The sequence below is a fragment of the Oculina patagonica genome, chromosome 1 (assembly GCF_052425735.1).
Source record: "Oculina patagonica isolate OP01 chromosome 1, crgOcupat, whole genome shotgun sequence".
NCBI classification, from domain to species: domain Eukaryota; kingdom Metazoa; phylum Cnidaria; class Anthozoa; order Scleractinia; family Oculinidae; genus Oculina; species Oculina patagonica.
The window spans coordinates 30,310,262-30,335,732 of NC_135758.1; the positions used below are offsets into that span (position 1 = coordinate 30,310,262).

General features: G+C 40.4%; 3 protein-coding genes and 1 long non-coding RNA gene across 4 annotated transcripts in view; 2 read left to right on the top strand and 2 right to left on the bottom strand.

Moving 5' to 3' along the window:
- Nucleotides 1–56: 56 nt before the first annotated feature.
- LOC144663433 (protein FAM221B-like) lies at nucleotides 57–1,629 on the top strand. Its single transcript, XM_078524385.1, has one exon. The coding sequence runs from the start codon at nucleotides 83–85 to the stop codon at nucleotides 1,196–1,198; it is 1,116 nt and encodes a 371-aa protein (XP_078380511.1). The 5' UTR covers nucleotides 57–82; the 3' UTR covers nucleotides 1,199–1,629.
- A 282-nt stretch (nucleotides 1,630–1,911) lies between these two features.
- Nucleotides 1,912–17,712, bottom strand: LOC144663337 (uncharacterized). Its single transcript, XM_078524238.1, has 5 exons — nucleotides 15,622–17,712; nucleotides 14,191–14,283; nucleotides 12,579–12,666; nucleotides 5,875–6,006; nucleotides 1,912–5,730 (listed from the first exon to the last, which is right to left on the bottom strand). Exons 1-5 carry the CDS (start codon nucleotides 16,570–16,572, stop codon nucleotides 2,876–2,878), a joined length of 4,119 nt encoding a protein of 1,372 aa, XP_078380364.1. The 5' UTR covers nucleotides 16,573–17,712; the 3' UTR covers nucleotides 1,912–2,875.
- LOC144663452 (uncharacterized) lies at nucleotides 11,622–18,423 on the top strand. The gene is made up of 2 exons (XR_013572608.1): nucleotides 11,622–11,820; nucleotides 17,708–18,423. It is a non-coding gene; the product is annotated as an uncharacterized LOC144663452 (long non-coding RNA).
- Nucleotides 18,424–19,620: 1,197 nt separating this feature from the next.
- Nucleotides 19,621–25,471, bottom strand: part of LOC144663315 (uncharacterized) — a 36,158-nt gene continuing 30,307 nt past the window's right edge. Inside the window, 9 exon segments of the mRNA XM_078524214.1 lie at nucleotides 19,621–20,027; nucleotides 21,710–21,938; nucleotides 22,610–22,635; nucleotides 23,316–23,389; nucleotides 23,892–24,280; nucleotides 24,577–24,620; nucleotides 24,733–24,765; nucleotides 24,972–25,033; nucleotides 25,159–25,236. Coding sequence (XP_078380340.1) covers nucleotides 21,713–21,938; nucleotides 22,610–22,635; nucleotides 23,316–23,389; nucleotides 23,892–24,280; nucleotides 24,577–24,620; nucleotides 24,733–24,765; nucleotides 24,972–25,033; nucleotides 25,159–25,236 — 932 coding nt within the window. The 3' untranslated portion in view covers nucleotides 19,621–20,027; nucleotides 21,710–21,712.

Genomic DNA, 25,471 nt, shown 5'->3' on the forward strand with positions numbered 1-25,471 from the left:
TTCATGTAACCGACGTGATGTATCTTACTATTGCGCTGACCATCATGGATCGCCTGCGCACGTGCCCTTGTTGCTACTCAAAATGGCGTACGCAGAAACGTCGAGAATTAAACAAAACAAAAAGTCTAAAAGCGCTTCTGCGAGCGATGCTCTCGAGAAACCTCTCAGCAATCTTTCTCTCGAGGCAAGAGATTCTACTAAGGAAGGTAAATCTTTAATTCAGAGGGAACGCAGTCCTGTTGCTGGGAATCGATATTCAAGATACGCTGGGGTCTCCCCGGCTACATCCAAGTCAAAGACCAGCGCAGTTCAGAAATCACCGAATTTGAATCCAAGAGACGGGCGATTACGACAGCGACAAGTCGCAGATCAGAAGCCGAAGCCGCAAAGAGCTGTGGTTCCGAAATCAAAGGGTATGTTGGCACCCAAGGGTTACACTATGCGACCAATTATTCCTGCTTCGAAGCCAGAGTTGCTGCCAGTCGCTCGAGCTATGCACGGCGACGATTTTGCCCCGCGGGTCAAGAAGCTGTTTGATCCCGAACGTGAAGCAGCAATAGATGCCATTCACAGTGGGGTGTATATAGGCTGGCGGTGTCCCGAGTTTCAGCATGATTGTATTCGTGTCTGCAAAAGCTCAAAGTGTTTCTGTGGACATTTATTGAGCGATCATGCAAGTTACACTGGAAAAAGCGTGATGGTCCCTTGTGGCGTGACCCGCTGCGAGTGTAAAGCGTTCGCGTTCATCCCGTCCCGTCCCGAAGAGGCAGGTGAATTTTGGCTTCAACGCCGCCCGGGTTACGATCCGAGCACCTGGCGTGCTAAGTGCAAGTGTAAACATACCCATGAGGAACATCAACCTACCGGACTCCGGAGGTGCCGGGTTAGAGGCTGCGGATGTTCCAAATTTTTCTCGAACTTTCTGTGTTGCGCATGCGACAGACACTGGGAAGAGCATGAAACGTCATTTGAAACAACTTCCATGAGAAAGGACGCTGGTCTGCCTTATGGTGAAGCGTACCTCCCCTTCCACGAGTTTCCCGAGTTGCGTGACGTGGTACTGACCGGAAGAGAGGATGACGATACTCAGTACCAAGCGCTTACTTCCGGTCCTTATGCAATACCGGATAATTCACCCACGGACTTGGCATTGAGACTGAGAGGTGCCAACCCACAAGATAAGCCATTCAGGTGGTAACGCAAACCACGCAAGTGGTAACGCACATCATTCAAGTTGCAAGGCACACCACTCAAGTTTACCCAGGCGTCTGTTTTTGTACAGGGACTCTTCTCAGTTCTGTGAAACTGTTTTATTTATTGACAGCTTGTAAGGTGTGTACCGCTTTGGATACTGTAAATCAACACTTACAAGGTGTGGATTTGGGTTTTAGCCTGCGAATACAGCCGCCTCTCATTCGCTCCCGCTACTACGTGCGAAACGCGAAGAGAGACGTTTCGCACGTAGTAGCGGGAACGAATGAGAGGCGGCTGTATTCGCAGGCTATTTGGGTTTCTAATACCTTGCATTGACTTTTAAGCCAACAAAGTAATGTGCAAAATGTAACGCTTTTACTGGTTACTTGACTCTCAAGAGGTGAGTAGAAGGTATTAAATGGTACGTTTCGTTCATTGATTTGACAATTTTCAATAATTAAAATTCCGCTTGTTTTACGGCGCATTCTTCTAATTCATAATTTGTTTCCCCGGCACCATGTGATACCCGTGATTTCTTTACTGTCTTGCCCACTACTTAGTTCTCTTTATTTCGGCACGGTCAATTCGTTTCGGGTGACCTGGTGCAGGTGAATTCCTGGTCAATTTCTGGCCAGAGATCCCACGTGGCAAGTCTGCGCCCTCCCCTCCCTGCAGGGCACGAAACAACTGCCAAAAAAAGCAAGAACTTTCAAGAGAACTGTTTCAATTAACTCTTTATTTGTCTAATCATTTTACGAAATCTTTTCTCTTCTTTTCTTCTGTTATTTACAAAAAAGGCAAAATACATTATTTTCTACTTTTTAGCTTAATTTTTTCTTGAAACGTTTTCACAAGCCTACAATTCTTTAAACTCTCTTACCTAATGGCTGGGTGACAAAGTTGTTTCAATCGATTGGAAAAGTTTATTTTAAATAGTAGTAATTTAACAGAGGAAGACGATGAATTTATGCAAACAAACAAAAAACACCCAAAGCACAAAGAATATGAACAATCTTAAGCAAAATGTTTTCTTTGGTTGTCGAAAAAGTCTGTAGACAGTAAAATGTCCTTGTGTGAAATATCTTCTTTAACGACATATTTAGATGATCTACCATGACTGCAGTTTTAGGAGGCTATGCAAACCTTGCTATAAATACGGACGTTTTTCAATATTTATCTCTTGACTCTTACGAGTATATTTTTGTCTCCGTTATTCAATGTCGTCAAAAAAGCGTTGCGTAACGACAAACCAGAACGGCCGCAAAGGAGACTGGGCATAGGGAAAGCGCTAAAACTCGGCTCAAAATAAATAGCCAAAAGGTTTCCGGCAAATTTAACTTTGGCATACAGTTTGATGACTTTTCTGCACCAATGAGCAATGAAACCTTTGCTAACAAATACCGAAAGAATTTCACTTTCCCCATGCCCCATCTTTGATATTGTTCCTAACAAAACCGAAGAATACTTCTTTCGGGGGTACCATGCACAAATCAAATCTTCCTTCTTTAACTGACAGTAAAGCACACTTAGTCTTCCGCTTACGGTTTCTTCCTCATTTCTTTCTAAAGCAAGTCATCCCTTTTCAGGCTATTCTTTTACAAGAGAACTGATCTTGTTTCAAATCAGAATTCATCTAGATTAACCCTATATCAGGCCTTAACGTTCTAAACGAACAGTACTTTCAGCTTTCTCCCATCGTCTGTTCAAAAGTAGTTTCTTCTGTTGTGGTAGTCGATTGTTCCTCGCCATCTGCGATGATAGTTGTTGTTTCACTCGTGACGATCTTTCTGACGGCATTCGATTGTTCGACGCCTTCCGGAGAGAATTCGCCTGGTCCGGCAGCTTGTTCGGCTGGGGCTGATTCGGGCGTTAATTCGATCAATTTCTCTTCGGGGCTTGCTTCGACCGGACGTTCTTCTGAAACCACTTCGGCAACTTCGGCAGGCTTCTCTTCAGGCGCAATCTCGGCAACTTCAGCAGGCTTCTCGTTGATCACAGGTGCCGCGGGTTCGACGACCTTCTCCGGTTGAGATGCTGGTTTCTCGTCCTGTTTGACCTCCTCCTTTCCTTTTGCAGGCTCTTCAACCTTTTTCTTAGGCGATGCTTTCGTGGACGGTTTCGCGCCAGGTTTTGCCGATTTGGGACCAGTGACCGCGGTTTTGGCACCAGTAGTAGTTTTAGCAGCCGAGGCAGGCCTTGTCGTTTCTTTCTTAGTGGTTGTTGTAGTAGTTTTCCCTTGACCGGTCTTAGCTTGTGTCACCGTTTTCGTGGTAGTGGTCCTTGCAGGGCCGGCACAAGTCTTGGTGGTAACGGTCGTTGTTGTCTTTTTTACGGTCGTTGTTGTAGCCGTCGGTTTTGGCTTCGCACTTAGCGGCCGTGAAGTAGGTTGCTTAGCTGCACCGTCTGTTTTGTCACTGGGCTTTGCACTCTGAGTTCGGCTTGGTTTAGGTGCAGCAGGCTTTGTTGCAGGAGCGCTTGTCCTCGAAGGCGTTGGTTTGGCGGATGCTGGTTTCGAAGCTGTTGTCTTTGGCGCGCTTTTTGGAGGACCAGCGTCCTTCACGTCTTTACCAGGGGCCTTAGCGGCAGCTGGTCTCGAGGTAGAGGCCGGAGGCTTCTTGGGTGCCGCACTAGCAGGTCGAGCCGCACCGGGGGCACCGGTGCCCGCGGTTTTCGTCGGAGGGCGAGTTGTTGCAGCACTCTTGGGCTTCTCTGGTTTCTTTGCTTCGTCTGTCTTCGTAACTGCAGGTTTAGTAGCGGGTTTCTTAGCACCAGGAGCCGTTGAAGTTGTTGTCTTCGTGGCTGGCACTTTAGGAGCAGCAGGCTTGGTGGCTGGTGTTTTAGTAGCAGGTGTTTTAGTAGCAGGTGTTTTGGTCGCTGGAGCTTTAACGTCTTTTTTCGTCGCCGCAGAGGCGGGCGCCTTTGTAGGTGAAGTCGTCCTTGCAGGTCCTGTTGGCTTTTTAGCTGCCGTTGTTTTTGCTGCCGGGGCTGCTTTAGGAGGAGACTTAGGTCTTGCACCCGCTGTATGTGGCTTTGCTTTTGCGACCTTTTCAGCAGCCTTCTCTGTTTTAGGAGCCTGTCCCTTTGAAGGCTTAACTTCTGCCTCGACATGCTTAGCTTCTGGCTCTGCAGGCTTAGCTTTTTCCTCTACAGGCTTAGCTTCCGGTTCCACGGGCTTAGCTTCTTCCTCTACAGGCTTAGGTTCTTCCTCGACATGCTTAGCTTCTGGCTCTACAGGTTTAGCTTCTTCCTCGACAGGCTTAGCTTCTGGCTCTTTAGGCTTAGATTCTTCCTCGACAGGCTTGGACTCTTCGTCCACCTTCACTGGAACGCTCTCGACAATTTCTTCCTGGCTCTGTTCCTGCGTGCTAGTCTCGTCCGACACAGGAGCAGCTTCAGTACTTTCTCCTTCAGACTTCACAGCTACCTCGCTGGGAACGGGTTTAACAACAGGATCTACTGCAATGGTAGGAACGTCTTGGACGTTCTCACTCACAACAGGTTCATCAGGCTTGACTTCTTCTGCCGACTGTACTTCCGGTGCTGCGTGTTCTTCTACAGTCGCAGATGAAGACTCGATCAAATTCCCTTCTGCTTGGGTTTCGCTCGATTCTTTTTCCGTTGGTAACTCTTCAAGAGTAACCGGCGGTGAAGACTCCGCCATATTTTCTTGTGTCTTAGTTTCTGCCGATTCTGAGTCCGCTAGGAGATCTCCCAGGTCAATTCGAGGCGTTGACACTACCTCAGTTTCTTCAGACTCAGTTGTAAACTGTTCAAACCCGTGATCCGTGATCTTCGGCTGCTCATCGATTTTCTCCGAAGGTGCGATGTCGATCGAAATAAGTTCGCCCTGGTCAGGTGCTGCAGCGAAAGGATCAAACGACGAAATATCTACAAGATTCTCCTCACGAGGCACAGCTTGGTAATTTTCGGTCCCATTCACTGCACCACCTAACAAATCCTCAGGCCAATTAGAGCCATTTGCGTGATCCGTGGACGGTAAATCTCCGCTGGGTGCAGACTGACCGTCAATCGCGTCCGGAGTTACGGGTTTCTGCAAAGTTTCGTCTCCTAGTAAGTCTTCTGTTGGCGCCGTTACCTTTCCCACTACCGCGTCATCAGTTTCCCCAGACTCGGGTTGTTTTGATTCGGAATCATTGTTATTTGCATTTGCAGCTTGCTTTTGTTCTTCGTTCGCTGCTCCGTCAAATGCAAGAGATGAAGCAATGTCCGCCATAGTACAAGTATCACTCAAACGCCTTGAAATTTTCTTGCCTTTTAACGTGAGGTCAGGAGATGACGTTCGCCTACTCGTCCCGAAGATTCCCTTGTCGAAACGACTTTTAAGCTGGTGAAAAGCCTTGCTAGTGAAGCTGGCGGGTCTTGTGGCTAAATTCTCTGAGACTGAAGACGAGATTTTTCGGATTGCGTCTGTGATGTCCTTCTCGTCTCTTTCAGTTACTGATAACTTTTTCTTAGGCGAGGATTGAGTTGCAGATAGCTGGCTCAAGCTTCCTTGCGAGGAATAAACTGGCGAGTCTATAGACGGAAAAAATTAAATATTAATATAAACTGACAAAAAATCCATTTCCACCAAATATGTACATTTGTCAAACGCGGCTTCGGGCCATAGTGGGAAATACTTGCGGCTCGTGTGATGGGTGCATTACGGGAATTATTTACCTCTGATAACTCCAATTTGTTCTTTCCTTTTAAACTTTTCAAACAGGCTATTCCTGCTCCCGGTGCCTGCCGATATGGAGTTTCGAGGGCTGGCAAGAGCTTGAGGACTTGGAACACTTGAATTGTCAAGAGCTGCAAACAAAAAAAACAAACGGGATCTTTAACGCCGAATGTATTCGTTAATTGTCTGCCACTACTTAGTGTCAGTAGTCTAACGATGGAAATAATTATAGAGCTGTTTTGTGAAACAAATGAAGCCACCGCAAAATTTACACAACTCCCGGATTCTATTAAAAACCGCACGGTATCAGTTTTGCTTTGCGTTCTATTCACTAGTACACAAAAAAACAAATAGGGCCGTAAAATCTCCCGCTGGGACATAACTGGAAAGTTTGTCTGATACACGCAACGCTGCTTTTAAAATTAGAAGCAATTAAAGTTGGTTTCCTTCAAATTTCCTTTAGTGAAAATCATGAAAATGTCAAAATAAATTGGCCACCGATCGCAATAACGGAGGGAAAAATACAGACGACACAACAGGGGGAGGAAGGTGTAAACTCATTTATGAAGCAGGAGTAAACCTTCAATTTACAGTATTTCATGATTTATAATAAGGAATAATGCACCGGCGCTATTAATCTAGACAAAATATAGTCACTCGTAATAATTTAATAATTTTCTTGTACTAAACAACCGCACGAAAATAAGTTCTGCAATCAGTATACTATGACAAAAAAATTCTCTCATAGTGGATTAAGCTGAAAAAAAAATGGCACTTTTTTAAGAAAGTGATGACACTTAACTTACTGTGGGAGAAAATAAAAATTATTCTGATTACATGCAATTATTCTAATTACCACCTTTCGTTTGAATAATAAATAAGCATGTCTGAATACTTCTATTTCTTAAATATAGTAATAAGAATTCTTGAGCTATACCACACAGCCCAGACACCATCAATGAAGCATACAAATATGCCGCAGAGTTGACATCAGATGATAAATTAATACACCATTAAACATAAATTCTAATTAAGCTCTAATTACATGCATGGACCCGTGTAGTTAAATATAATATTGCGGCAAAAAGATAATGATGGTAATAATACTTATAATTTATTGTAAAAAACTTTCCCATTAGGATAAATGAAAACCTTTGGCTCATGTTTCTTGGAAAATTATTTGTGATAGTTCTGGCCCCACAAACATGAGCGAAACATGGCTGGATCTGAACACTAAACAAAAACAAACTTCAATTTTCACAACTATTCACAAGATGTATTTCAGTATTATAGCCAACCAACACCATGCAACTCCAGCAGCCTAACATAAGCAACATTTTTTTTTTTTCATAAGAGACTGCCAACTCCATAATTTCTACAAACTCTATATCTTGGCAAATGAAAATACAATTTTCCACCTTTTAAGACCTTACATCAACATACAAGTTCTCTTTACTGGTGTGGGGGAATGTGATATGTTTTTCGGTTCCAAAGGCTTTTTGTGGGATTATTTTTGTGTGGGAAGGGGAGGGGGGGGGGGAAGGTGGGCAGGGAGCTTATTATTGGAAGGAATTTTGCATCTCAAAAAATGTTAGGGTATTTTCCTGCAAGAGCCTTGCATCTGAACATTTAAGGTGTAGAATACCCCATTAAGTCAAAACTCTCTAAACAAAACAATATGATTGACACACAATACAAGTTCTACAGTCGTTAAATATGCATCACTGAGCATACCATAAGGGAATTAAATACAAAACAATCTCTCCAATTAAATAGTAGCCTGGCTCACTGTAAGAAGTTACAAATCTGAGTATCAGCCAATGAGCTATATTTGGAGGGGGTGGCATCTGCATAGATTACTATGGCAACCCTTCACATATACCATAAAAGCTCTACTAAGCCCCTCCTTTCTTTCAAGCTGCCCTCTCTAATAAGCCCCCTTCCCCTCCCTAGATGGTAGTTCATGACAATTTATGAACAATAAAACTTTACCAAAGCACCTTATTTTGTGTTGTTGCTGTTTTGTGAAAAATATGTTATATTTAACAGCACTTGAAAACATAAAAAGAGAGTGGTAAAGGGTTTTTGTATGATTTGTGAAAGGGCCTGTTTTAACCCATGATTTGTGAAATGCCAATTTTTTTCTCATGAAACGTGATTTGACAACATAGCCATGAACAATGAATTGAATTCTTTTCAGGAAAATTGCAAAATATCTGTTGTTTTTTCTCACGAAATGTGACTGTAAACCGTGGTTCTTCCTTCCATCCCAAAAATTATCCAGTAAACATTTGAAAAAACACTCAATATGTGGTAAACTTCATGACAAGTGCATGAACGTGGCAGATCGTCATTCTGGGCCCAGGTCACGCGTTTTAAATTGTTTTCGTGAAATGACTATTATATTTTGCATGAAACATGAAATGGCCATTTCATTTTTTGCAAACTTCATTGCACTTCCTTACATGTACCCTGATTGGCATATCGTTTGAAAATAAGCCCCCACCCCCCTTTCTCTTTTCCCCCTCAAAGAGGTCTTTTAAAGAAAAAAGTCTCTGGTGCTAATTGCGGTTTTCAGTGATATGCGAACTATGAAATTCAAAATCCAACCAACGTTTGCATTTTTTGCTGCCGTCAATCATAATTATGGCGACAACCAACAAACCATTTAAAACAGAAACAAACAAGAGAGGGTCCACTAAGATGATCGACGGCAGCAAAAAGCGTAAACCGTTGGTTGTGGATTGAATTTCAGAGTTAGCATATCACTGAAAACCGCAATAAAAGAGCTTGTGCAGTAGTATTGTGTAAGCAGGAAGGAACAGCTGCAACAGGTCGGTAACACCTCACTTACTATAACCTGCGATCAGGCGTTATTTTTCTCGCAGCGAAGGAGTCAACGGAAAAATGAACGCCTGATACAATTACTTGTTGAGTCGTCTGTAAAAAGTCCAGAATCTGGACTTTTTTCTGATTGGTCAGGAAACAAAAGGCAACATTAAAACTCTATCCTGATTGGCTAATTGAGTTCAAGTCCAATTTCCGGCCCAAAAATATCGCACGTAAATGATTGTTATCATGACGGGTGTTGAGCGGAATGAAGCGAGTTCTTCTAGCTTTTAGAAAATTTCTCAAGGGTTTTGTTCACAAAACATTTAAAGACGAACAAAGGGAGTGTATTCGACGAATAGTTTGTGAAAGAAAAGATGTTTTGGCGGTGCTTCCGACGGGATTCGGCAAGAGCGTGATCTACCACCAATGGTGTCGACAGTATTACATCACACCACCAAAGACGCCAGACGATCGTACCAGTGACGAAAACTACGACCTTGAAATCAGTCTGACCTGAGCCTTACACAAAATCAGCCTTTGCAGAAAACAAATTTTAAAAACCATCCGAACAGCTCGTTCAAAAAGGGTAATTCAAACACATGTTTGTGAGAGTAAAAATATAATTTTAAGGCGCTAATCACGCTTATCTGATGGCATCGCCGACATTCTCGACGACGTTGACAGATATTTTAATTAGGGGGCGGCAGACGACTTGACAAGTAATTGTATCAGGCTTTCCTTTTTTCACCTTCCCTCCGCCGCGAAAAAAGGAAGCCTGATCGCAGGTTACACTTACTAATGGTTTATCTGCAAGTCTTCCTTCATAAAGAAAAACGTAAAATATTATCTTATCCTGAGTTCTTTGCTCCTTCAAGAAGGGCACAGACAGTAACTAAATTTGGTAATATACTGGACCAGACTACAAATACAATTGAATTGTGGAATTTTGTTAACCTACATTGTTTAGTAATATTAAAAACACCTTTCATTTTAGGTCACTTTTCTGTGAATTGATCTTTTCAAAATAATTCTTATGAATTTTCTTAAAATTTTGATTCAAAGCATTTTACACAGTATAAATAATTACTACCAATTACATCTTTTGGTAGTTGCAATTGAAAACAAACATTTTTCAAAAGCTTCCTTAATAGGACATTCAGGGAAGCTAATTTACTTAGAGTCACATTTCTTTGGAATAGATTTCTGAAAATAACACTTATGCATTTTCACTATTTAATGTTGTTTTTTTTTCGAAAACTTTGAAAACACTATCGGTAGTTGGGACTCAAAATATAATTGTTATTAACTCCCCTTAAGAAAGCTTATGGTAACATTATTAAATTTTTAGATATACCAATTATCTGCAAAAAAATATTAGGGTGTGGTTATTTGTACAGTCTCAATGAACATTAAATACAGCATGTTATTGACTTACTCAACAGTCAAAAGATTGCCCTGGTAACTTGAGAAAAAATACATGTGTAAAATCAGACAAGATCTATAAAAAAATATTTTTTTGCCAGAAAAACTATGAACTATAATTCAAAATTAATTATATACACCGAAAACTGTTGTAGTTAAAAACCATCATGTATTAAGAAAACATTTTCCCTTGGGGTTAATTTGGCTGTCAAGCTAATGTTAAACAAACTCGCCAAAAAAATATATTAGAGAAATCTGAAAAAAATGTCACGCAAAATAAAACATTTCGAACTCGACGTATTATACATGAGGCCTGATATCCTAATTACAATGTACATTGGCAAAACAAATATGACAGAATATATTGTTTACCACATAAGAGCACAATAGTACGCATTCCAACGCAAGAAATAGTATTTCGAAACGCAAATTTATTGGGAAAATTGATAACTAAACCAGTTCTTTTACACTAAAATGTTCGTTTTCATCGCGTGTTGTGCACGAGCGAGGCGTGATTACGAATGTACACTATGCACGCACATGGGCTTGCTTTATTCGCTGTTGGTGGTGTGCGACATTCCAAAACTACGTTCAAAGAGTGTAGAAAAGCTCAATAACTATAAAATCACGCTCCCTTCACGCAGAAAAACAGCATTTACTTCTCTTACGAAGTACTTTGAAAGGAGGTCGGCGTGAAAATTAGCACGCGCTGATGAAGAGAGAATTTCACGCCTTCCACTTTCACTTTCTCGTCTGGTGCCTTTCGAGTGAGATTCTGTCAACTTCTAACATACGCAAAGAATGTAAGCGTAGGAGTATTTACAAACACAATTACCGGAACGAGAGTCGGTTCATTTCAGACACAGGTTATGCTTTTAAACGGAGAAGTCATTCGCGTCCGAGAACGTTACATGACTCTAGCGATATTGCGATCACAGCGGGACGATACGAGTCATGCAAATGGCGATTTTGGCATGTTCTTGGATTAGCTCTCAAAAATCTGAAGCAAAACCTTGAGTTTATGTATTTTAAAAAAATATAAAAGCAAGCAACGTTTCTTTAGCTCGAGGATCATTACTGTAATCTTTCCTTCAGAAACACAGTGATATTTCATAACTGCAGCGACACTCCAACACTCACAAAACATCTAAGCCATCTGAGAGAGCGAGCGCCGAATAAACCGTAAAGAAAAACACAGAAATCTTGACTAACAAAGTTTTACCTTCAAGGCTGATGTGCCTGGGAAAGATTGGTCAGGAAGGAGGCGGCGAAAAGATGAAGAAATCGACAGCCACTAAACTCCAAGCCGCTATATAAGCCGTACCTCGCAAATGAAAGAGAGCCTTTACGATCGATCAGCTAGTCGAAACGATCTTGGGCGAGTCAGACAAATTGACAACTCAAAGGGCGTGTTGTGGATTTCAGCCAATCGGAACATCAGATCGACAAAAGCTGTCAAAATAATGTTTCCAAGCTCACTAAATCAGCTGTATGCAAATCGATTTTCATCGGAAACTCGCCAGCCAAGTTTTGGAGCTTATAAAAACAGGATTCGAACACTTTTTCGCGAGCAGATGCCGTAGAAGGTCGCACTTTTTCTATACATTTTTCGTTCCGGATGGTTTGCGCTATGGTCACGTAAATTGGCGAAAAGGAGCTTTCGATCTTTGACCATCTTTGATGGAAGAAAGGTTGGTTCAAATGGTTGCACTACTTTAATTTCACCTGTCATTTAGCTTCTGTTTATAAAATTGTTGAGGTATAGAGAGCTGCAAATTTTATAATTTACTTTTTTGTAGCTAAGCTAGTTCTAAAATAAGGCTGATAAAATGAAATGATATTTTAACCCACGATCAATATATATAGGTCAAAATGAGTCAGTCATACAACACAAAGTTCAGTGACAAAGTACAAACGTACTGTACAAATTGTACTGATTTTGTTTTAAAAGATCACTCGATCAGACAAACTGACGTATGAAAAATAATCCCCTTACCCGTTTCTAATTGTTTTAAGCTAGCAAAAAAACGAATTGAAGTTCCATTCAGAAATGTAAAAATTCACAATAACAAGTGTGACGTAAGAGCAGTTTTCAAGTACTAATACAAGCTTTAGATAAGCAGTAAGTTATTGACTGCACTTGTTTTAATTAATGATTCCTAACTACGTCAACTAGATAATTAGAGACGCTCGCAAGAGTGTGAGAATTAAAACCAAATGTTTTAAATTTACCAACTTTTAATTCTGGTTCAGTCCCATTCATGCACAAAACTTTTTCACCTTTTGAGGGAAAAAATCTTTTCTTCCCAATCATCATAAGACTTAAACATATTGGATTTTCAAAACAGTCAAAGATTCACTTGCTCTCAAGAAAAGATTTACCTAAATCAAAACTAGTGCCAATATTTGAAAATATAAATATACTAAATATTAAATTATCTCCTGGTACCTTGCTTAGAGGGGACATGAGTCATTATGTAATGTTCCAATGTATCCCATCCTCCACCAATGCGTACCAACATGTGGTCATTCAACATCTACAGTCACAATATACAGATTAAATGATAACAATATTAACAATTGAAATATGATAAGGAGGCTGTTTGCCTTGTGGCCGATGTGGAACAAGAGTGGAAAAAAAGTTCCCTCACTCCTCCCCCCCCCCCCTACTGCCCTTTGACACCTGCCACTCATTGTTATTTGATAAAACTGAATAGGAGCCATGCAGTTAATAATAAACTATTGGTCAAAATTATGTAAGGTATATTACCCACGTGGGCTGGAGAGAAGTTAAACAATATGATTTCCTTGGAGATTGACTCTATGCCCTTGACAGTTTTTTTCTGGAATTTCCAAAATTACAGCTGCCTGTGGTCTCCATGGTGATCCCCAACAGACAGGTATTAACATCTCTTACCCAATGAATTTAAGGGGGATCCTTCTTGACTACCAATTTGTTGCTAAGAAAGACTTTGACTGTCATTTTTTGGAGACAAACCTCCTATGTTTTAGGGATTTTAAATTCTAATGCGCGGTTTGAGACTGGCACTCGTTATGCGTGAGCAATATCAATTTTTTAAATGCATGTGTTCTCCCCACCAAAAATGTTCCAAAATGGCTAGCAACTGCTCTAGATCTGTAGTAAGAAACACCCCCTTAAAGCCATTAAGGCTTGTTATTAAATATATACATACACCCAAGTTGAAGGTTTAATAGATAAATATTTCATACTTTTTTACTGCACTTTTCCAAGCCCCACCACAGGGACAAAAAATGCAAGAAAGAAATTTAATGTCTACAAGTATTAGTTGTTAAACCATTGTTTTTATAAGGGATTTATTATTCCACAGCATTTTCTTCAACTCCAAAATGGGCGCAGAGTCATAGTTAATTTTGTTCATTAGTCTTGACCTTGCATGGTCAAATGGCATCATTAGTGGCATTATATTGAAATATTAACCACACCGATGGGCTGATAAAAATAAGACTATTAGATATTAATACTAAGATATTAAGACTTAAATGTTGTAAAGTTTTGAAGTGTAGCTTTCAAGTTATTTTTTCTCCAGTAGCTGTTAACAGTTAAGTTTGTATGTCAAACCACTGAAAACTGTAATAACAGCTATTCCTGTCCTGACTATGGGCAAGCAGAGAAGTTTGGCATTCAAATCTGAAATGTCAATATTTTTGTCATATTTTAAAAGCAGAGTTTGGAAGTCCGTAATAAAAAAAAAAAATTATCCAATGAAGAGTAAGAGAACGAACCTTTTGTCAAGAAAGTGTTAGTTTTTATCGCTATAACCCCCCCCCCTCCCACCTTCCTCCCCAAAACAGCTCCTCTCCTAAGCCAAGACACCCAAAATCGTTCTGTTCAGAAAATTGTAAGTTTTATTTGACAAATTATTGCTTGTTCCTTTTCTAGTGAAAAACTACCTCTGTCCCATTCCACCCTCCTCTTCCTTACCCTGCAAAAACAGACTTGTATCCAGAGCTATATAAAGGCTGACAGGGTTTATCACTAAAGGTTTATCATTGCTTGTCTCATTATCAGGTGAACTTACCCGAACAAACATGATTCGGCCAAGAATGATGTACTTTCCTTCTTTCAGACGATGAACAATTTTTATGTTATAGTCTTGAGCAATCTTGCACACCTACATCAATAACAATAAAAAAAAATCAAAGAATGAGTGGGAACCCCAAGATATCAAAAAATTATAATAGCGGAGTACAAAAATATCAAAAAATTGCATTAACAGTTAGGAACGTTGAACTTTTAAATTTAATAACTAAAAGTTCTCAATGCTTTCAAAAGTTCTCAAAGTTTTCAAAATATAACAACAAACTATGAATTCTGGTTTTCTTTCCCTCCCCCCCCCCCCCCCACCCCTTTGATTAGCTACCATCTATAACGCCATTGAAACAATTCTGCCTATTATTAAAGCTGGATAAAGCAGTTCTTAGTTGTTTATGCTCTCTTTTATTAAAGTTTTTGGATCAAGGATTTGCGCTTGGGTGGGAGAAAAAATATTGACGTTAAAGCTATTGTGTTCAAACAATTATATGTTACCAGTAATGAATGGCTTCAACTATTATTATGCAAATAACAATTATTTTCTTTAATAAGAAAGCGATCGTTTCATTTGCATTCAAAGAAACACGGAAAATTGCCTGTAGACTTTTGCTGTACAGTACACGGATTTTTCGCTCATTTTTGTCAGGGCTTAGCAAAATTTCAAAAATTTCGCATTTGCGTGACGTTTTGTGAAAACGGCATTAAAATGGCTTTCTTAAGAAAATTGCATTGAAATGGTTTCCACGGGTGACTAAAGTTTCGGTGTTAATAAGTTTACCGAAAGAACTTTTAACTTGATATGAAGCTATCATTCGTTTACCGTTTAGTAAAAAGCCCCCTGGCTATTTACTGGCGACAGATGTTTCTAATTGGCCAAAAAAAAACACGATTCGAAAATTAATTTTACTAATGCAAGCCATTTTAGTATCAATATAAAACCTATTACTGACGCAAAACTGGGCAATTTTCGGTTAAAGCTAATTATTTGTATAATCGAATTTATTTTAGGAAATGCTGAATTTTCGCCCACAAAATGTGCCCATTTCGACGAGACGTGCGTCGAAAGGTGATATTTTACCCGTTATCAATCGATCAGTATAACTCGAGTAATATTTGCATAATTCGTGGACAGATGACTGCCCAAGAAGATATTGATATAACTATAGACTCTTAAATTTTTCTTTTAAGTTCTTGCTTCAAAAAATCTTTTGCTTCAATATTACGACGCTAATTATTAATCTGAAATACAACCCCCCAAACTAAGTAAACTTTTCCTGAATATTCTGTAAACACTTCTTAAAATTTCATTTGTCTTGTGAGAATTCGCAAGACGGCTTCATCCGTGGAATCACTAATTAGGAGTACTTCAAAATTTAGTTAACATTAAATTTAGAGAGAAATAGGCGTAACAACTCACCTGTTTATCTAATTCAGATTTTGGCCCAGTGCTGTCCAGTAGAGAAGGAAGTTCTTTTGTTTTAGGCCGACTCTTTGGAGAACTTTTTTGATCTTTTGGTTTCGGTGGAGTTTGTTTTCTTTGCACGACTGTGGTTTTCTTTATATCCTCGGCTTCGTCCACAGAAAATTCCGTAAGACGGGCAGCCGAATTTTCCCCTTCCTCTTGATCAAACACAGAGTCGACCCCAGAATCCGAATCCAGCGAGCTAGGGCTTTGAATTTCTGGCTGATCTGTTTGTTGCACTTCAAGGTTGTCAATTTCAGTCATGTTTATTTTCTCCACGTCCAAAATTTGCCCTTGCTCGTTCGGTTCCGTGTCGCCCAGCGCTTCGTCCTCCTCGATTTCCTTCTCCATTTGAATTAATTGCGGCAGCTCGTCAAGATCAAACTTCGATGTCTTTCTGACAATCTCCATTAGACAAATAATGACACCTCTGCAACCCTCTCGGTAATCATCAACTTCCACCACATCGTTCGATTCGAACAGAATGGCTTCGGGAATACCGTGACTTCGACACCATGTGAGAAATTGTTGCACATTTTCCCGGGACCGAAAAAGTTTGATCTCTCTGCCGCACTTGCTCATGGTGTGATAACGAAATTTCTTTCCAGGCACCGGGACGTTTTGCTCCCGAGAGTACTTCTCCGCTTTCTCTTGAATGTAGTTCGCAAGTCGACAGAGTAACGAGCCATCTTCCAAAGCGTAGAAGAAAAACTCCGGAGAGATAACCACGTCGGGAAATAACTTGGCTAACCATTCGCTCTCGTCCTCCATCATGGCGTAAAGGAGCTCGTTTTCTTTTTCCCATCGCTTCACACTTTGTATGCTGTTAGTTTTAAGCCTTCGAAAGTTGGCTCTGTTTCGAGGAGTTATAGTCACGGCTACCTCTTGCGTCGCTGTTGTAATCATAGTTCGCTCTGGTTTCCGGTCACCCTCTTGAAAATTTGTTCATATCACCATAATGCGTGTTCTTTGCGTCTAATCCTTCGACTCAACTGTTAAGTCGTTACTCTAGCATCTCAATAACCCGCTCGATGGAAATGATCTTTGAATACAACCACTGCGCGATGTTCATTTCCACCGTTGAATGTAAAATAGCTGCGTTCTGACCAATTCCGATTAGGCTGTTTAATAATTCCCACAGGCGGGAATATTAAATATTGTTTCTGACAGCAAGGGTTACACGATGTTTTCTTTTCTTCTCAATTTCATGCACCGCAAACCCCGTCAATTCTCTCGAGAAAATTGCCAACAGGAAATATCGGGACAAAAATTCCAGCTAATAAACACTTCTAGAGCACAACCAATCTATTTATAGTCGTGTGATAAGTTTGGCTGTAGCAGCGTATATTGGCACAACACAATTAGCTACAATTTATTCAGTTGTTTTGTGGTGATAAAAGGTTTGGAATAATATCCTAATTTGAATAGCATTAGAGCTGTTCGTTCCAAAGAATAGCCGACAACAAAAACATGAATCGATTCTATTGTTTCCGTGAAAACAAAAGTAGATCTCAGACAAAATTAGAACTTATCTGTGAAGTCCTGCATGAAGCTACTTCTGTTGGCCAGCGCTAAGAGACGACAACCGTTTAGAAAAATGCCCGGTATTCTGGTCAAGACAAGACTTATTAAAGATGCATAGATGTCCGCTGACTTCGTTGTCCGAGAGATCATTTTCTTTGGACGTCTTACAACGTGAACTTCATGTTGTGGCATAAGGGAAAGATTATTCGCGACCCTCCAACCTTGCTTCAACCGGAAACAGCGGGTATTCCTTTTCGTAAACCGGAACTGCTGCAACCGGAAATGACGGTTATCGTTTCAGAAACATGCCCTTTTTCATAGCGTACAGTTCCTTTATTTTTATTGACAGGTCAAATGACAGGTTAATTAAATTATGGCGTTACTTGATATTGAATTTGTCTTCTTCCTTTCTTCAAGAGTGCAAATAAGAGTTTTTAGTTTATACAGCCCATACATCGTAGTATAAATCGTACCAAGCATAAGTCTCATTGTGTTTATCTTACACCTTCCTTTTCAGTTTGGAGATATTCGCTCTTAAACAGAGTTTGAAGCCATCTTATAGTGTCCTTATAGCGCCATCGTCTGCTCCTTGATGCCTCGTCACTATATAGCTGACAGCGAATGACAGAAATGCTCACACTTTGAGATCATGCCAAGAATAAAGTATCATCTTATCTTCAAGAGCCATTCATGTCCGCCGTCTTCCCTGTTTGTTGACAATTACGTCATTGCTATAAAATAGTTTGAGAATATGACATCATTCTTATAATACCGAATTAGATTCATGTCAGGCTACTATTTAACTGTAAAATATTTATAAGCGGGTGAAAGTGAAAATTTCAGTGGCTCAAAACTGTACGTAAGGGTTTCGAACGTCCGGTTTCACGCTTTCGCCACGCTAGGATCGTGGGGATTTTTGATAAGAATGTCGGTCTTGTGGGCCAAAATTAAAGGGTGCGGAGAGGTAAAACGATCCTAAGAGACAAGGAGGAAGTTTTGCGGTTGGAGAAGCAAGTGCGAACGGAAGACAAGGACAAGTAGTCATGACGTCACTGGTCGAACAAGCTCGAACTGGAGTGTAGGCGTGTGGTTGATATTATACTAGTTTTCTTATTTTCCTTTTACGTAACTGCTAGCTTTTCGCGTTTCTATAAAGATTACTCTTACAGGGCAGCGAAGATTGCCACGATTTAACTTGCCAATCATTGAGTTATTAAAGATCAACTTCTGTGCCTCTTACATCCTTCTTTTTGGCAAACCAGGAGCAATGCGTGACAACTAGAAACGAGGCTATGTCCCGTGGGGTCTCATTAGGCATTACACCAAACAACTGGTCTGATATTGTTTTAGTCACACTACCGACGTAATATCAGTAATGCGTTTTGTGGCTTTTAAATGTCTTCAACACATACTTGGAGACCACTGACAGTAGACTAATATTGTTTTGACGTTCTTGCTAGTTTTATTAAATGTCGGTTGTTTAAAACCTGTTAAAGTAACCCGAGGGCAGGATTTATCAAAGGTTCCCGCCTGTAGGGAAAAGACCAGCGGCGCCTTCTGTGTTGTTATTGCACTTCTAACCCAACCTACTACCCCTGGTTTAAATATATGACGCGCCCGACCAAAATCGTGAAAATTAACTAAAATCTTGAAAGCAATCTGACTGCCGGGTACAATTTTAAATTATCTAAAAGTTAACGGCGATTTAATAATTAAAATTATAAGAATTATATTACAACGTGAACTTGAAATGAGCGCTTCCATAATGATGTGCGGCATTTCATTTTTGAATGTATCTTTTAACTTAATTAACATAAATATTTACGCAAGCACCCCGCTGGTTTCACACCTGTTTGTCGGCTAATTGAATCTCTCACAAAGACTCTGTCACCCCCTGTTGGGTGTTGACCATAAACTCTTACTTAGTTCCCATGAGAAAAGTTCACCGGGTTTTTAATTTGTCTTGTATAAAAGTTTTGTGAAGTTTGACATTCCAGAAGTAAATGACGGAAACTATAATCAGAGAAAACCTCACTGAAAGTTTAGAAAACTGAAAAAAAAAATTCGCAATTATGCTGGGCTTTAAATAACCGGGCCCAGCCCGTGTGGAGAGACCCGGGTTCGAAGACACCGACTCTCGCGGTGCCTTTAATTTCTGCACCCAGGACCCAAATTTAAACGCTGGGGGTTAATCTGGGCTGGATTGGGCACCCATCCTGGGGAGAAGGGGGGGGGGGGGTAGCAAATGTTCACACTCACTTCATGCTATGTGCTATGGAAAGCGTGGTCCTTAGCAGTGCGGGCCTTTTCCCGACTGCGACTTCAGCTAATTTAACTTACTAAAATCTTTGAAAGAACTCATGTAATATAACTGCTTGTCTCGTCAGTCCTATAAGACCCACTAAGAAATGCAAGATACACACCAGGAAATTTAATTGTACAAAAATATGATTTATTCACTCTTTCACGCGTGGAGAAAGTATACGAAATCTACAAAGATTTGAAAAGAGCATGAAAAAGATGATCGGCTATTTTGTTAATATCTTTGCACACTAGCTACTGTTTGATTCAAACTCGCTTCCCTCTGGTGTTCTACGATTGCTCTCTAGCGAGTAACGGTAAATCAGCCATTCTCGTCAAACTCTCGCTGCTGTTATATTAAAACGATGATTTGCTATGTTATCGTTATTGTCTTGTTACCCAAGTCACTATACAAAAGAATTTAATAAAGTACATTATTTTGCCTCCGATCGCACGCTTCTATTTACATCTTTCTAGGTTTGTTTAATGCGAATATCTTCAAAACGAGGAAAAAAACATCTTAGTCATAGCCATATCTGCAAAGAAGAACACGAAATTGGTTAGCAAAAATAAGGCAACTACTGGACACAGTGCCAGACTTGTTCCCAGTTGCTTCCGAGACGGTTTTGACTAGAACACATTGTATCAAGGGAAGGTCGGACGAAAGTCGAGTCTTTCATCACCTTTGAGAACGAATAAGTAGGGACTGGGAACGAGCCTGGCACAGTGAAAAGGACATAGCGATGAAAATGACTCGTTAATGTTTATGACGATCACTTTAGGAAGAACCGCTATCAGAGAATGTAAATGTTTTAGGGACATGCCACTCTTCTGCCCCTGCCCTCTCCCCATTCAACCACCTCAACCTCAGGAAACAAGTTGCAACCCCTGATTCCACTAACTCTGTATAAGAAATCTGCATAAGAAAGATGATAGTGGATAGAAATATTCAATTCTTCTATACTTTCTTTCTTTTTTTCAGATAGGATGAAATACAAGCATAGTTAGTTAGTAGATGATCTCATGCAAATAAAGAACCTGTTATTGACTTCCAAAGTCTTATAGCTCAGCTGGTAGAGCGTTTAGATCGTTATTCAAAGGTTATAGGTTCGTCGAGATATCAAAAACAAAAGGTTTTTTTTCTTGTGCCGTAAAATGATTTTTGATAAAAATTGTCCGGACATCATGCCCGACCACACTTGGGATTTCGTCGGACATGAGCAATTTTGGATGGCCAATGTCCGATGACCGACTGTTATTTGCACCCCTACTGGCAGTAGGCAATTTCGATATATTAACTTGTCTCCGAGGCTAAGAGGAATAAAACAAAAGGAATCACAAAGGTTGAAAAAATGAATAACTTATTTGTTTTGTTTTATTCCCTGTATAAGAATTTTGATATATCGAAAGTGGCCTATCGCTGCGATGTGGCGATTGAGAGCCAGTTCAGTGAAATGACGAGATTTGGTAAACTTGTCTCCCGTGACACTTTGATGAGACTATACAAAGCATTCATACTCCCGCATTTTTATTACTGTTCAACTGTGTGGCATTTCTGTACCAATCGAGATTCAGAAAAACTAGTGAAACTAAACAAGCGCATTTTGAGATTTATTTTTAAGGATGCAGATTCAGAATATAAACAATTGCTCAAAAAAGCGGGAATAACTAATTTAGGAAATAGACGCCTGCAGGACATGGTACTGATTCTTTTTAAATGTCTGTATCTTGATAACTATCCTGCATATCTGAAACAAATGTTTTCCTTTCGCTCTGTTTCGTATTCCTTAAGAGGTAGCAACATTCTAACCCTCCCTAAGCCGTCTTCTTCTTCCTTTGGTTTAAATTCTTTCAGTTATCTTGCCTGCAAACTATGGAACTCTCTACCTGATACTTACAGAACAATCAATTCCTTCAACGATTTTAAGCGCCTCGTCCGAAACTATAATTTTATGTAATTTGTATATAAACTGATCTTATTTATTATATATTATTGTTATATTAGGTAACTTTAATTTAATTGTAATGCTTTATTTTCCGCTTCGTGTTTTTTGTTTTTATAATTTTCTAGGTTGTTATCTTTACTTCTTTTTTTTCCTCGGAGATATTAGCTAACCAGCTACTCTGTAAATCCGAGAAAAAATAAAGTTAATGTATGTATGTATGTAGAGAGCAACATGACTCAGTTTGCAAATAGTAATATATGCTGTCGCCTCACCTATTAGAAATAAATAACTTCTTGAGGTGTGCCTGGACTCTTGTCTTTTTGTTCTCGTTCCTTGTCCTCCTCGTCCTTAGGAAGCAAGCGGGCCTGGCGATGAGTCCGCGGTGACGACAGGTGAGTCAGGTGCTTGAGCCTGCTATGTTGATGGTCAGCTTTAATCTGCTGTGGCGGTGACATGTCGCCTCGTTCTCGTACTGGCCTAAACCGAGCACTTTTGATTGCACTGAAGAGATAAAAGAAAAACAAGTCTTACATTAGAACAAAACGCCGTTTGCTATGTCGCATGCCGAAATACAAGCAAAAATATGTCAGGTTGAAGGCCTAGAGCCAATTTATAAACAGTCTGGAAGACGCGGTGACCTAGTAGTTAGTGCGCTGGACTCCAGATCGAGCGGTCCGGGTTCGAGCCCTGGCCAGGTAATTCTGTTGTTCTTGGGAAAGACACTTTACTCTCATAGTGCCTCTCTCCGCCCAAGTGTATAAATAGTACTGGCGAATTTAATGCTGGGGCGTAGCCCTGAGATGGACTAGCATCCCACCCAGGGGGGATTAGAAATACTCCTAGTCGCTTCATGCTACAGAAACCGGGTTAAGCTCCCGCGGTATGTGCCACTTGGCTCGACGCGGACTTTACCTTATTAACAGTCTAATCTCGCATCAATGCCGGTACCTAACTCCTAAACTCTTAGCGTGAAGCAACTAGCCCTGGATAGGATGCCAGCCAACTCAACATTGGGGGGTTCCGGCAAGGGGGAAAAAACCCCGAACCAAATCACTATCCAAATGATGTGTAAAGGAACGAGTCCTCCATGTTGAATAGAACAAGGTCACCGTCTAGAAATATTTTATACTGGTTTCAAAAACCATCACTAGGTATATGTATTAATAGCTTACCTGTCGCTATCTGTTCCAGCTTCAGGCTGTTGAAAAATAAATTAAAGAATTTGAAGAGGATGTTAAAAAATCAAGGAACATTTACGGGTTACTTACTACACAACAAAAAATATCCGGCAAGCTGGACGCGTGGGTCAAAATCTTTTTTCAATTCAATGTCCTTAAAATAGTTTTTCTAGCCAAATTTTCAGAACAAAAGGTTGATTGTGCTCGTAGTTGGATACAGACCAATGCATTGAAATATTCGATGAAGTGTATCGGTAAATTAGAGAGCTTATACCATTGTACCCAAACCCACTGTCTGGAACAACGACGACCAAGCCGATTATTGCAAGCAAAGTGAGTCAGTAAACTTAACACGAAAGGATTGATCTGCACAACTTCCAAGCTCTATTTACATACGTTTCACCATAGTTAGTAGAGGTGGTTTCACTTAACAAGTTTATCAAGTCATGTTTTGACTGATTTCGCTAATTTCGAAAACTAATTTCGCTAATCATTTGCATTTTTCCACTTTTATCATTGATTTCATTAACAGTTTGACTTACGAGTAAATATAAACAGATTAAGCAAATTTAAGTTTCTAATCTACAGTTAATACTGTTTATATTTGTCTGCCATCTAGCCTGAAACTCAGTATTATTCAAATTTCAACCACAGAACAAAGATCATTATCTTAATTTTTACAGCAGGACACAAATCTCACCTCTTGTCCAGGCAGTGGTGAAGGTGTAGGAGTTTGAGAAGGCGAAGAGGATGCCGAGTCTGAAGCCAAATCACCTGCAGAAATATGAAAAGAATTAATACAACTACTGGATAAAAAAGCGTCCCACCCCACCCATCTCCCCCCTAAACCTTAATCTAACTTCACCTACGTCAGGCGATACATTTAAAATTTATTTTCCTCTCCTCTAGTCGTTACTAGCTTGTTGTTGACCTCAATACAATTAATGTGCATTGACCGAATTGTATGACTTAGAATTATCTATCAAATTATCTTTCAAAAGGAATCAGATTCCTGCCAAGTTGGATCAAAAAGAGGGTAATCAGCCACGATAACCTATTTGTTTCACTGTCACAAATGGTGGGCTAAAGCCACAAAAGAACCCACAGGAGTACCTGTGTAAGGCTGGGTAAGCTACCTTCGCCTAACCGGTTTTTGAACGATAGCTTTATGAACTGAAGGCAACGTCAGTTTCTTTCATGTGAGTAAAAAAATCTCCCACTCTAAGCTACCAATAAAACAAAGATGTTCTATTCCTAGACCCCCAGTTCCTTGTACCTGTTGATCCAGACTGCTCCTTATCCTCTTTACTAGTGCCTTTATTCAGGAACGGCCAGCCCCCTCCTCCACTGGACCGTCGCTTGTGTTTAATCTTTGGGCTCGCTCCAGCCACAGGGCTGACCGCACCCGGAAGTTGTCTTGACGGAAATCCGACCCCAGACCTCTCAGTTCTCATGGAGCTAGCTCGGTTGATGTTATCTTTGTTTAAGTTGTCGGGTTTCAGTTTGCTGTCGAAGCCGCTGAAAGTCTCGGCTCTTTTGGGTCCTCCCCCAGGCACAGCCAGGGACGAAGAGCTCCCTTGAGTATCACTATGGGCCTCTTCTGACGAGGGCTCCTCGCTGGATACTGTAGACTGCACCTGCTGTATAGCGGCCACTAAGGACTCCCTGAAGACAAACACGACAACCAAACCGCAAATTTGATTATTATTTCTCAAAAGTGGTTTTTGTAAGCTTCAGACAACTGTGACTGAACAACTAAGTTCTCAAACAATATCGAGGGGATGTAACGACTTGCCTAGCCTGTTCCAGGAACAGGCTACGACTTGCCTGGTTTGGCAATTAGCATTTAACGTGTACTAAAACCAGAGAAAGGGCTTATCACTGACATAACCATATGTAGAGGTTGAAAGATGAAGTATGTGTGAATGTTGAAGGCAATAAGCGTTAGCTGATCAACATACTTAGCCTTTGCCAGTTCCTTGCTTTTTTCGACGTCCATTTTGGACTGAAATTGATAGAAACAATATAAATTAACAATCAATTGATTGAAAAAACTCAATAATACATAAATACGAAAAAAGTGTCAACATGGCCTTGGCATTAATTTGATAACTTACCTTTTCAAGCGCTTCAATTTGGGAGACAAGTTCCTTCATTGAAGAGAAACAAAATGAACATCAGTGAGACTGCTTTCATAAATTGAAAGCAATTCCGAGACCCGGCAACGTGCGTGCTGTGATGTCTACGCGTGGCAATGCGTGACTACGAGTGCGTGACTAAGCGTGTTTGCGCACGATTGTGCGTAATTGTCTGTGTATACACACGTGTGCGAGTGTTAAGTGTGAGACGTTCATACCTGCATCTCAGCCAAATGCTTTCCTCTATCTACGTCTTCAACCTCTTTGTTTTGAATTTGCTCTGTAACAAAAAAACACAGCATCTCTTAGCTTGAGCAAAGCCTCAAAATCACTGCACAGCTGCCAGAAACTGGACAGAAAAACATACCAATTAATTGTAAAGAAGAGAGAGAGGAAGATACTAACCAATAAGGACGTGGGCTCTACGGATGATGATCTTCCTTCGCTCACCCGCAGCTGTGGTGATGAGACCGTCATCTAGATCTACGAAAAGTAAAACAAAACACTTGGAATTCAATAATACTTACATTTCAGTTTTCCTTCTAATTTCAGTTGAACAATGACGAGGCTTTATAAAACAGTTGGATAAGGGCTAACCGTCAAACACAAACCTTAGTAAAGAACAATTGAAAACAAGGCAAAAGACAGTCCGTTTGTGACGTTTAACTGCAAGCTCACTGAAGCAACATATTAAAACTGATCGCGAGATATTATCCGT

What these genes read in the sequence shown, in the direction of transcription:
- LOC144663337 (XM_078524238.1), bottom strand. Translation starts at nt 16,572, where the DNA reads ATGATTACAACAGCGACGCAAGAGGTAGCCGTGACTATAACTCCTCGA. An exon ending in TCATGTCCCCTCTAAGCAAG is followed by an intron (nt 6,007 to 12,578) that starts GTACCAGGAGAT and finishes TTTTGTTTGCAG; the next exon opens with CTCTTGACAATTCAAGTGTT. An exon ending in ACAAATTGGAGTTATCAGAG is followed by an intron (nt 5,731 to 5,874) that starts GTAAATAATTCC and finishes TTCCGTCTATAG; the next exon opens with ACTCGCCAGTTTATTCCTCG.
- LOC144663433 (XM_078524385.1), top strand. Translation starts at nt 83, where the DNA reads ATGGCGTACGCAGAAACGTCGAGAATTAAACAAAACAAAAAGTCTAAA.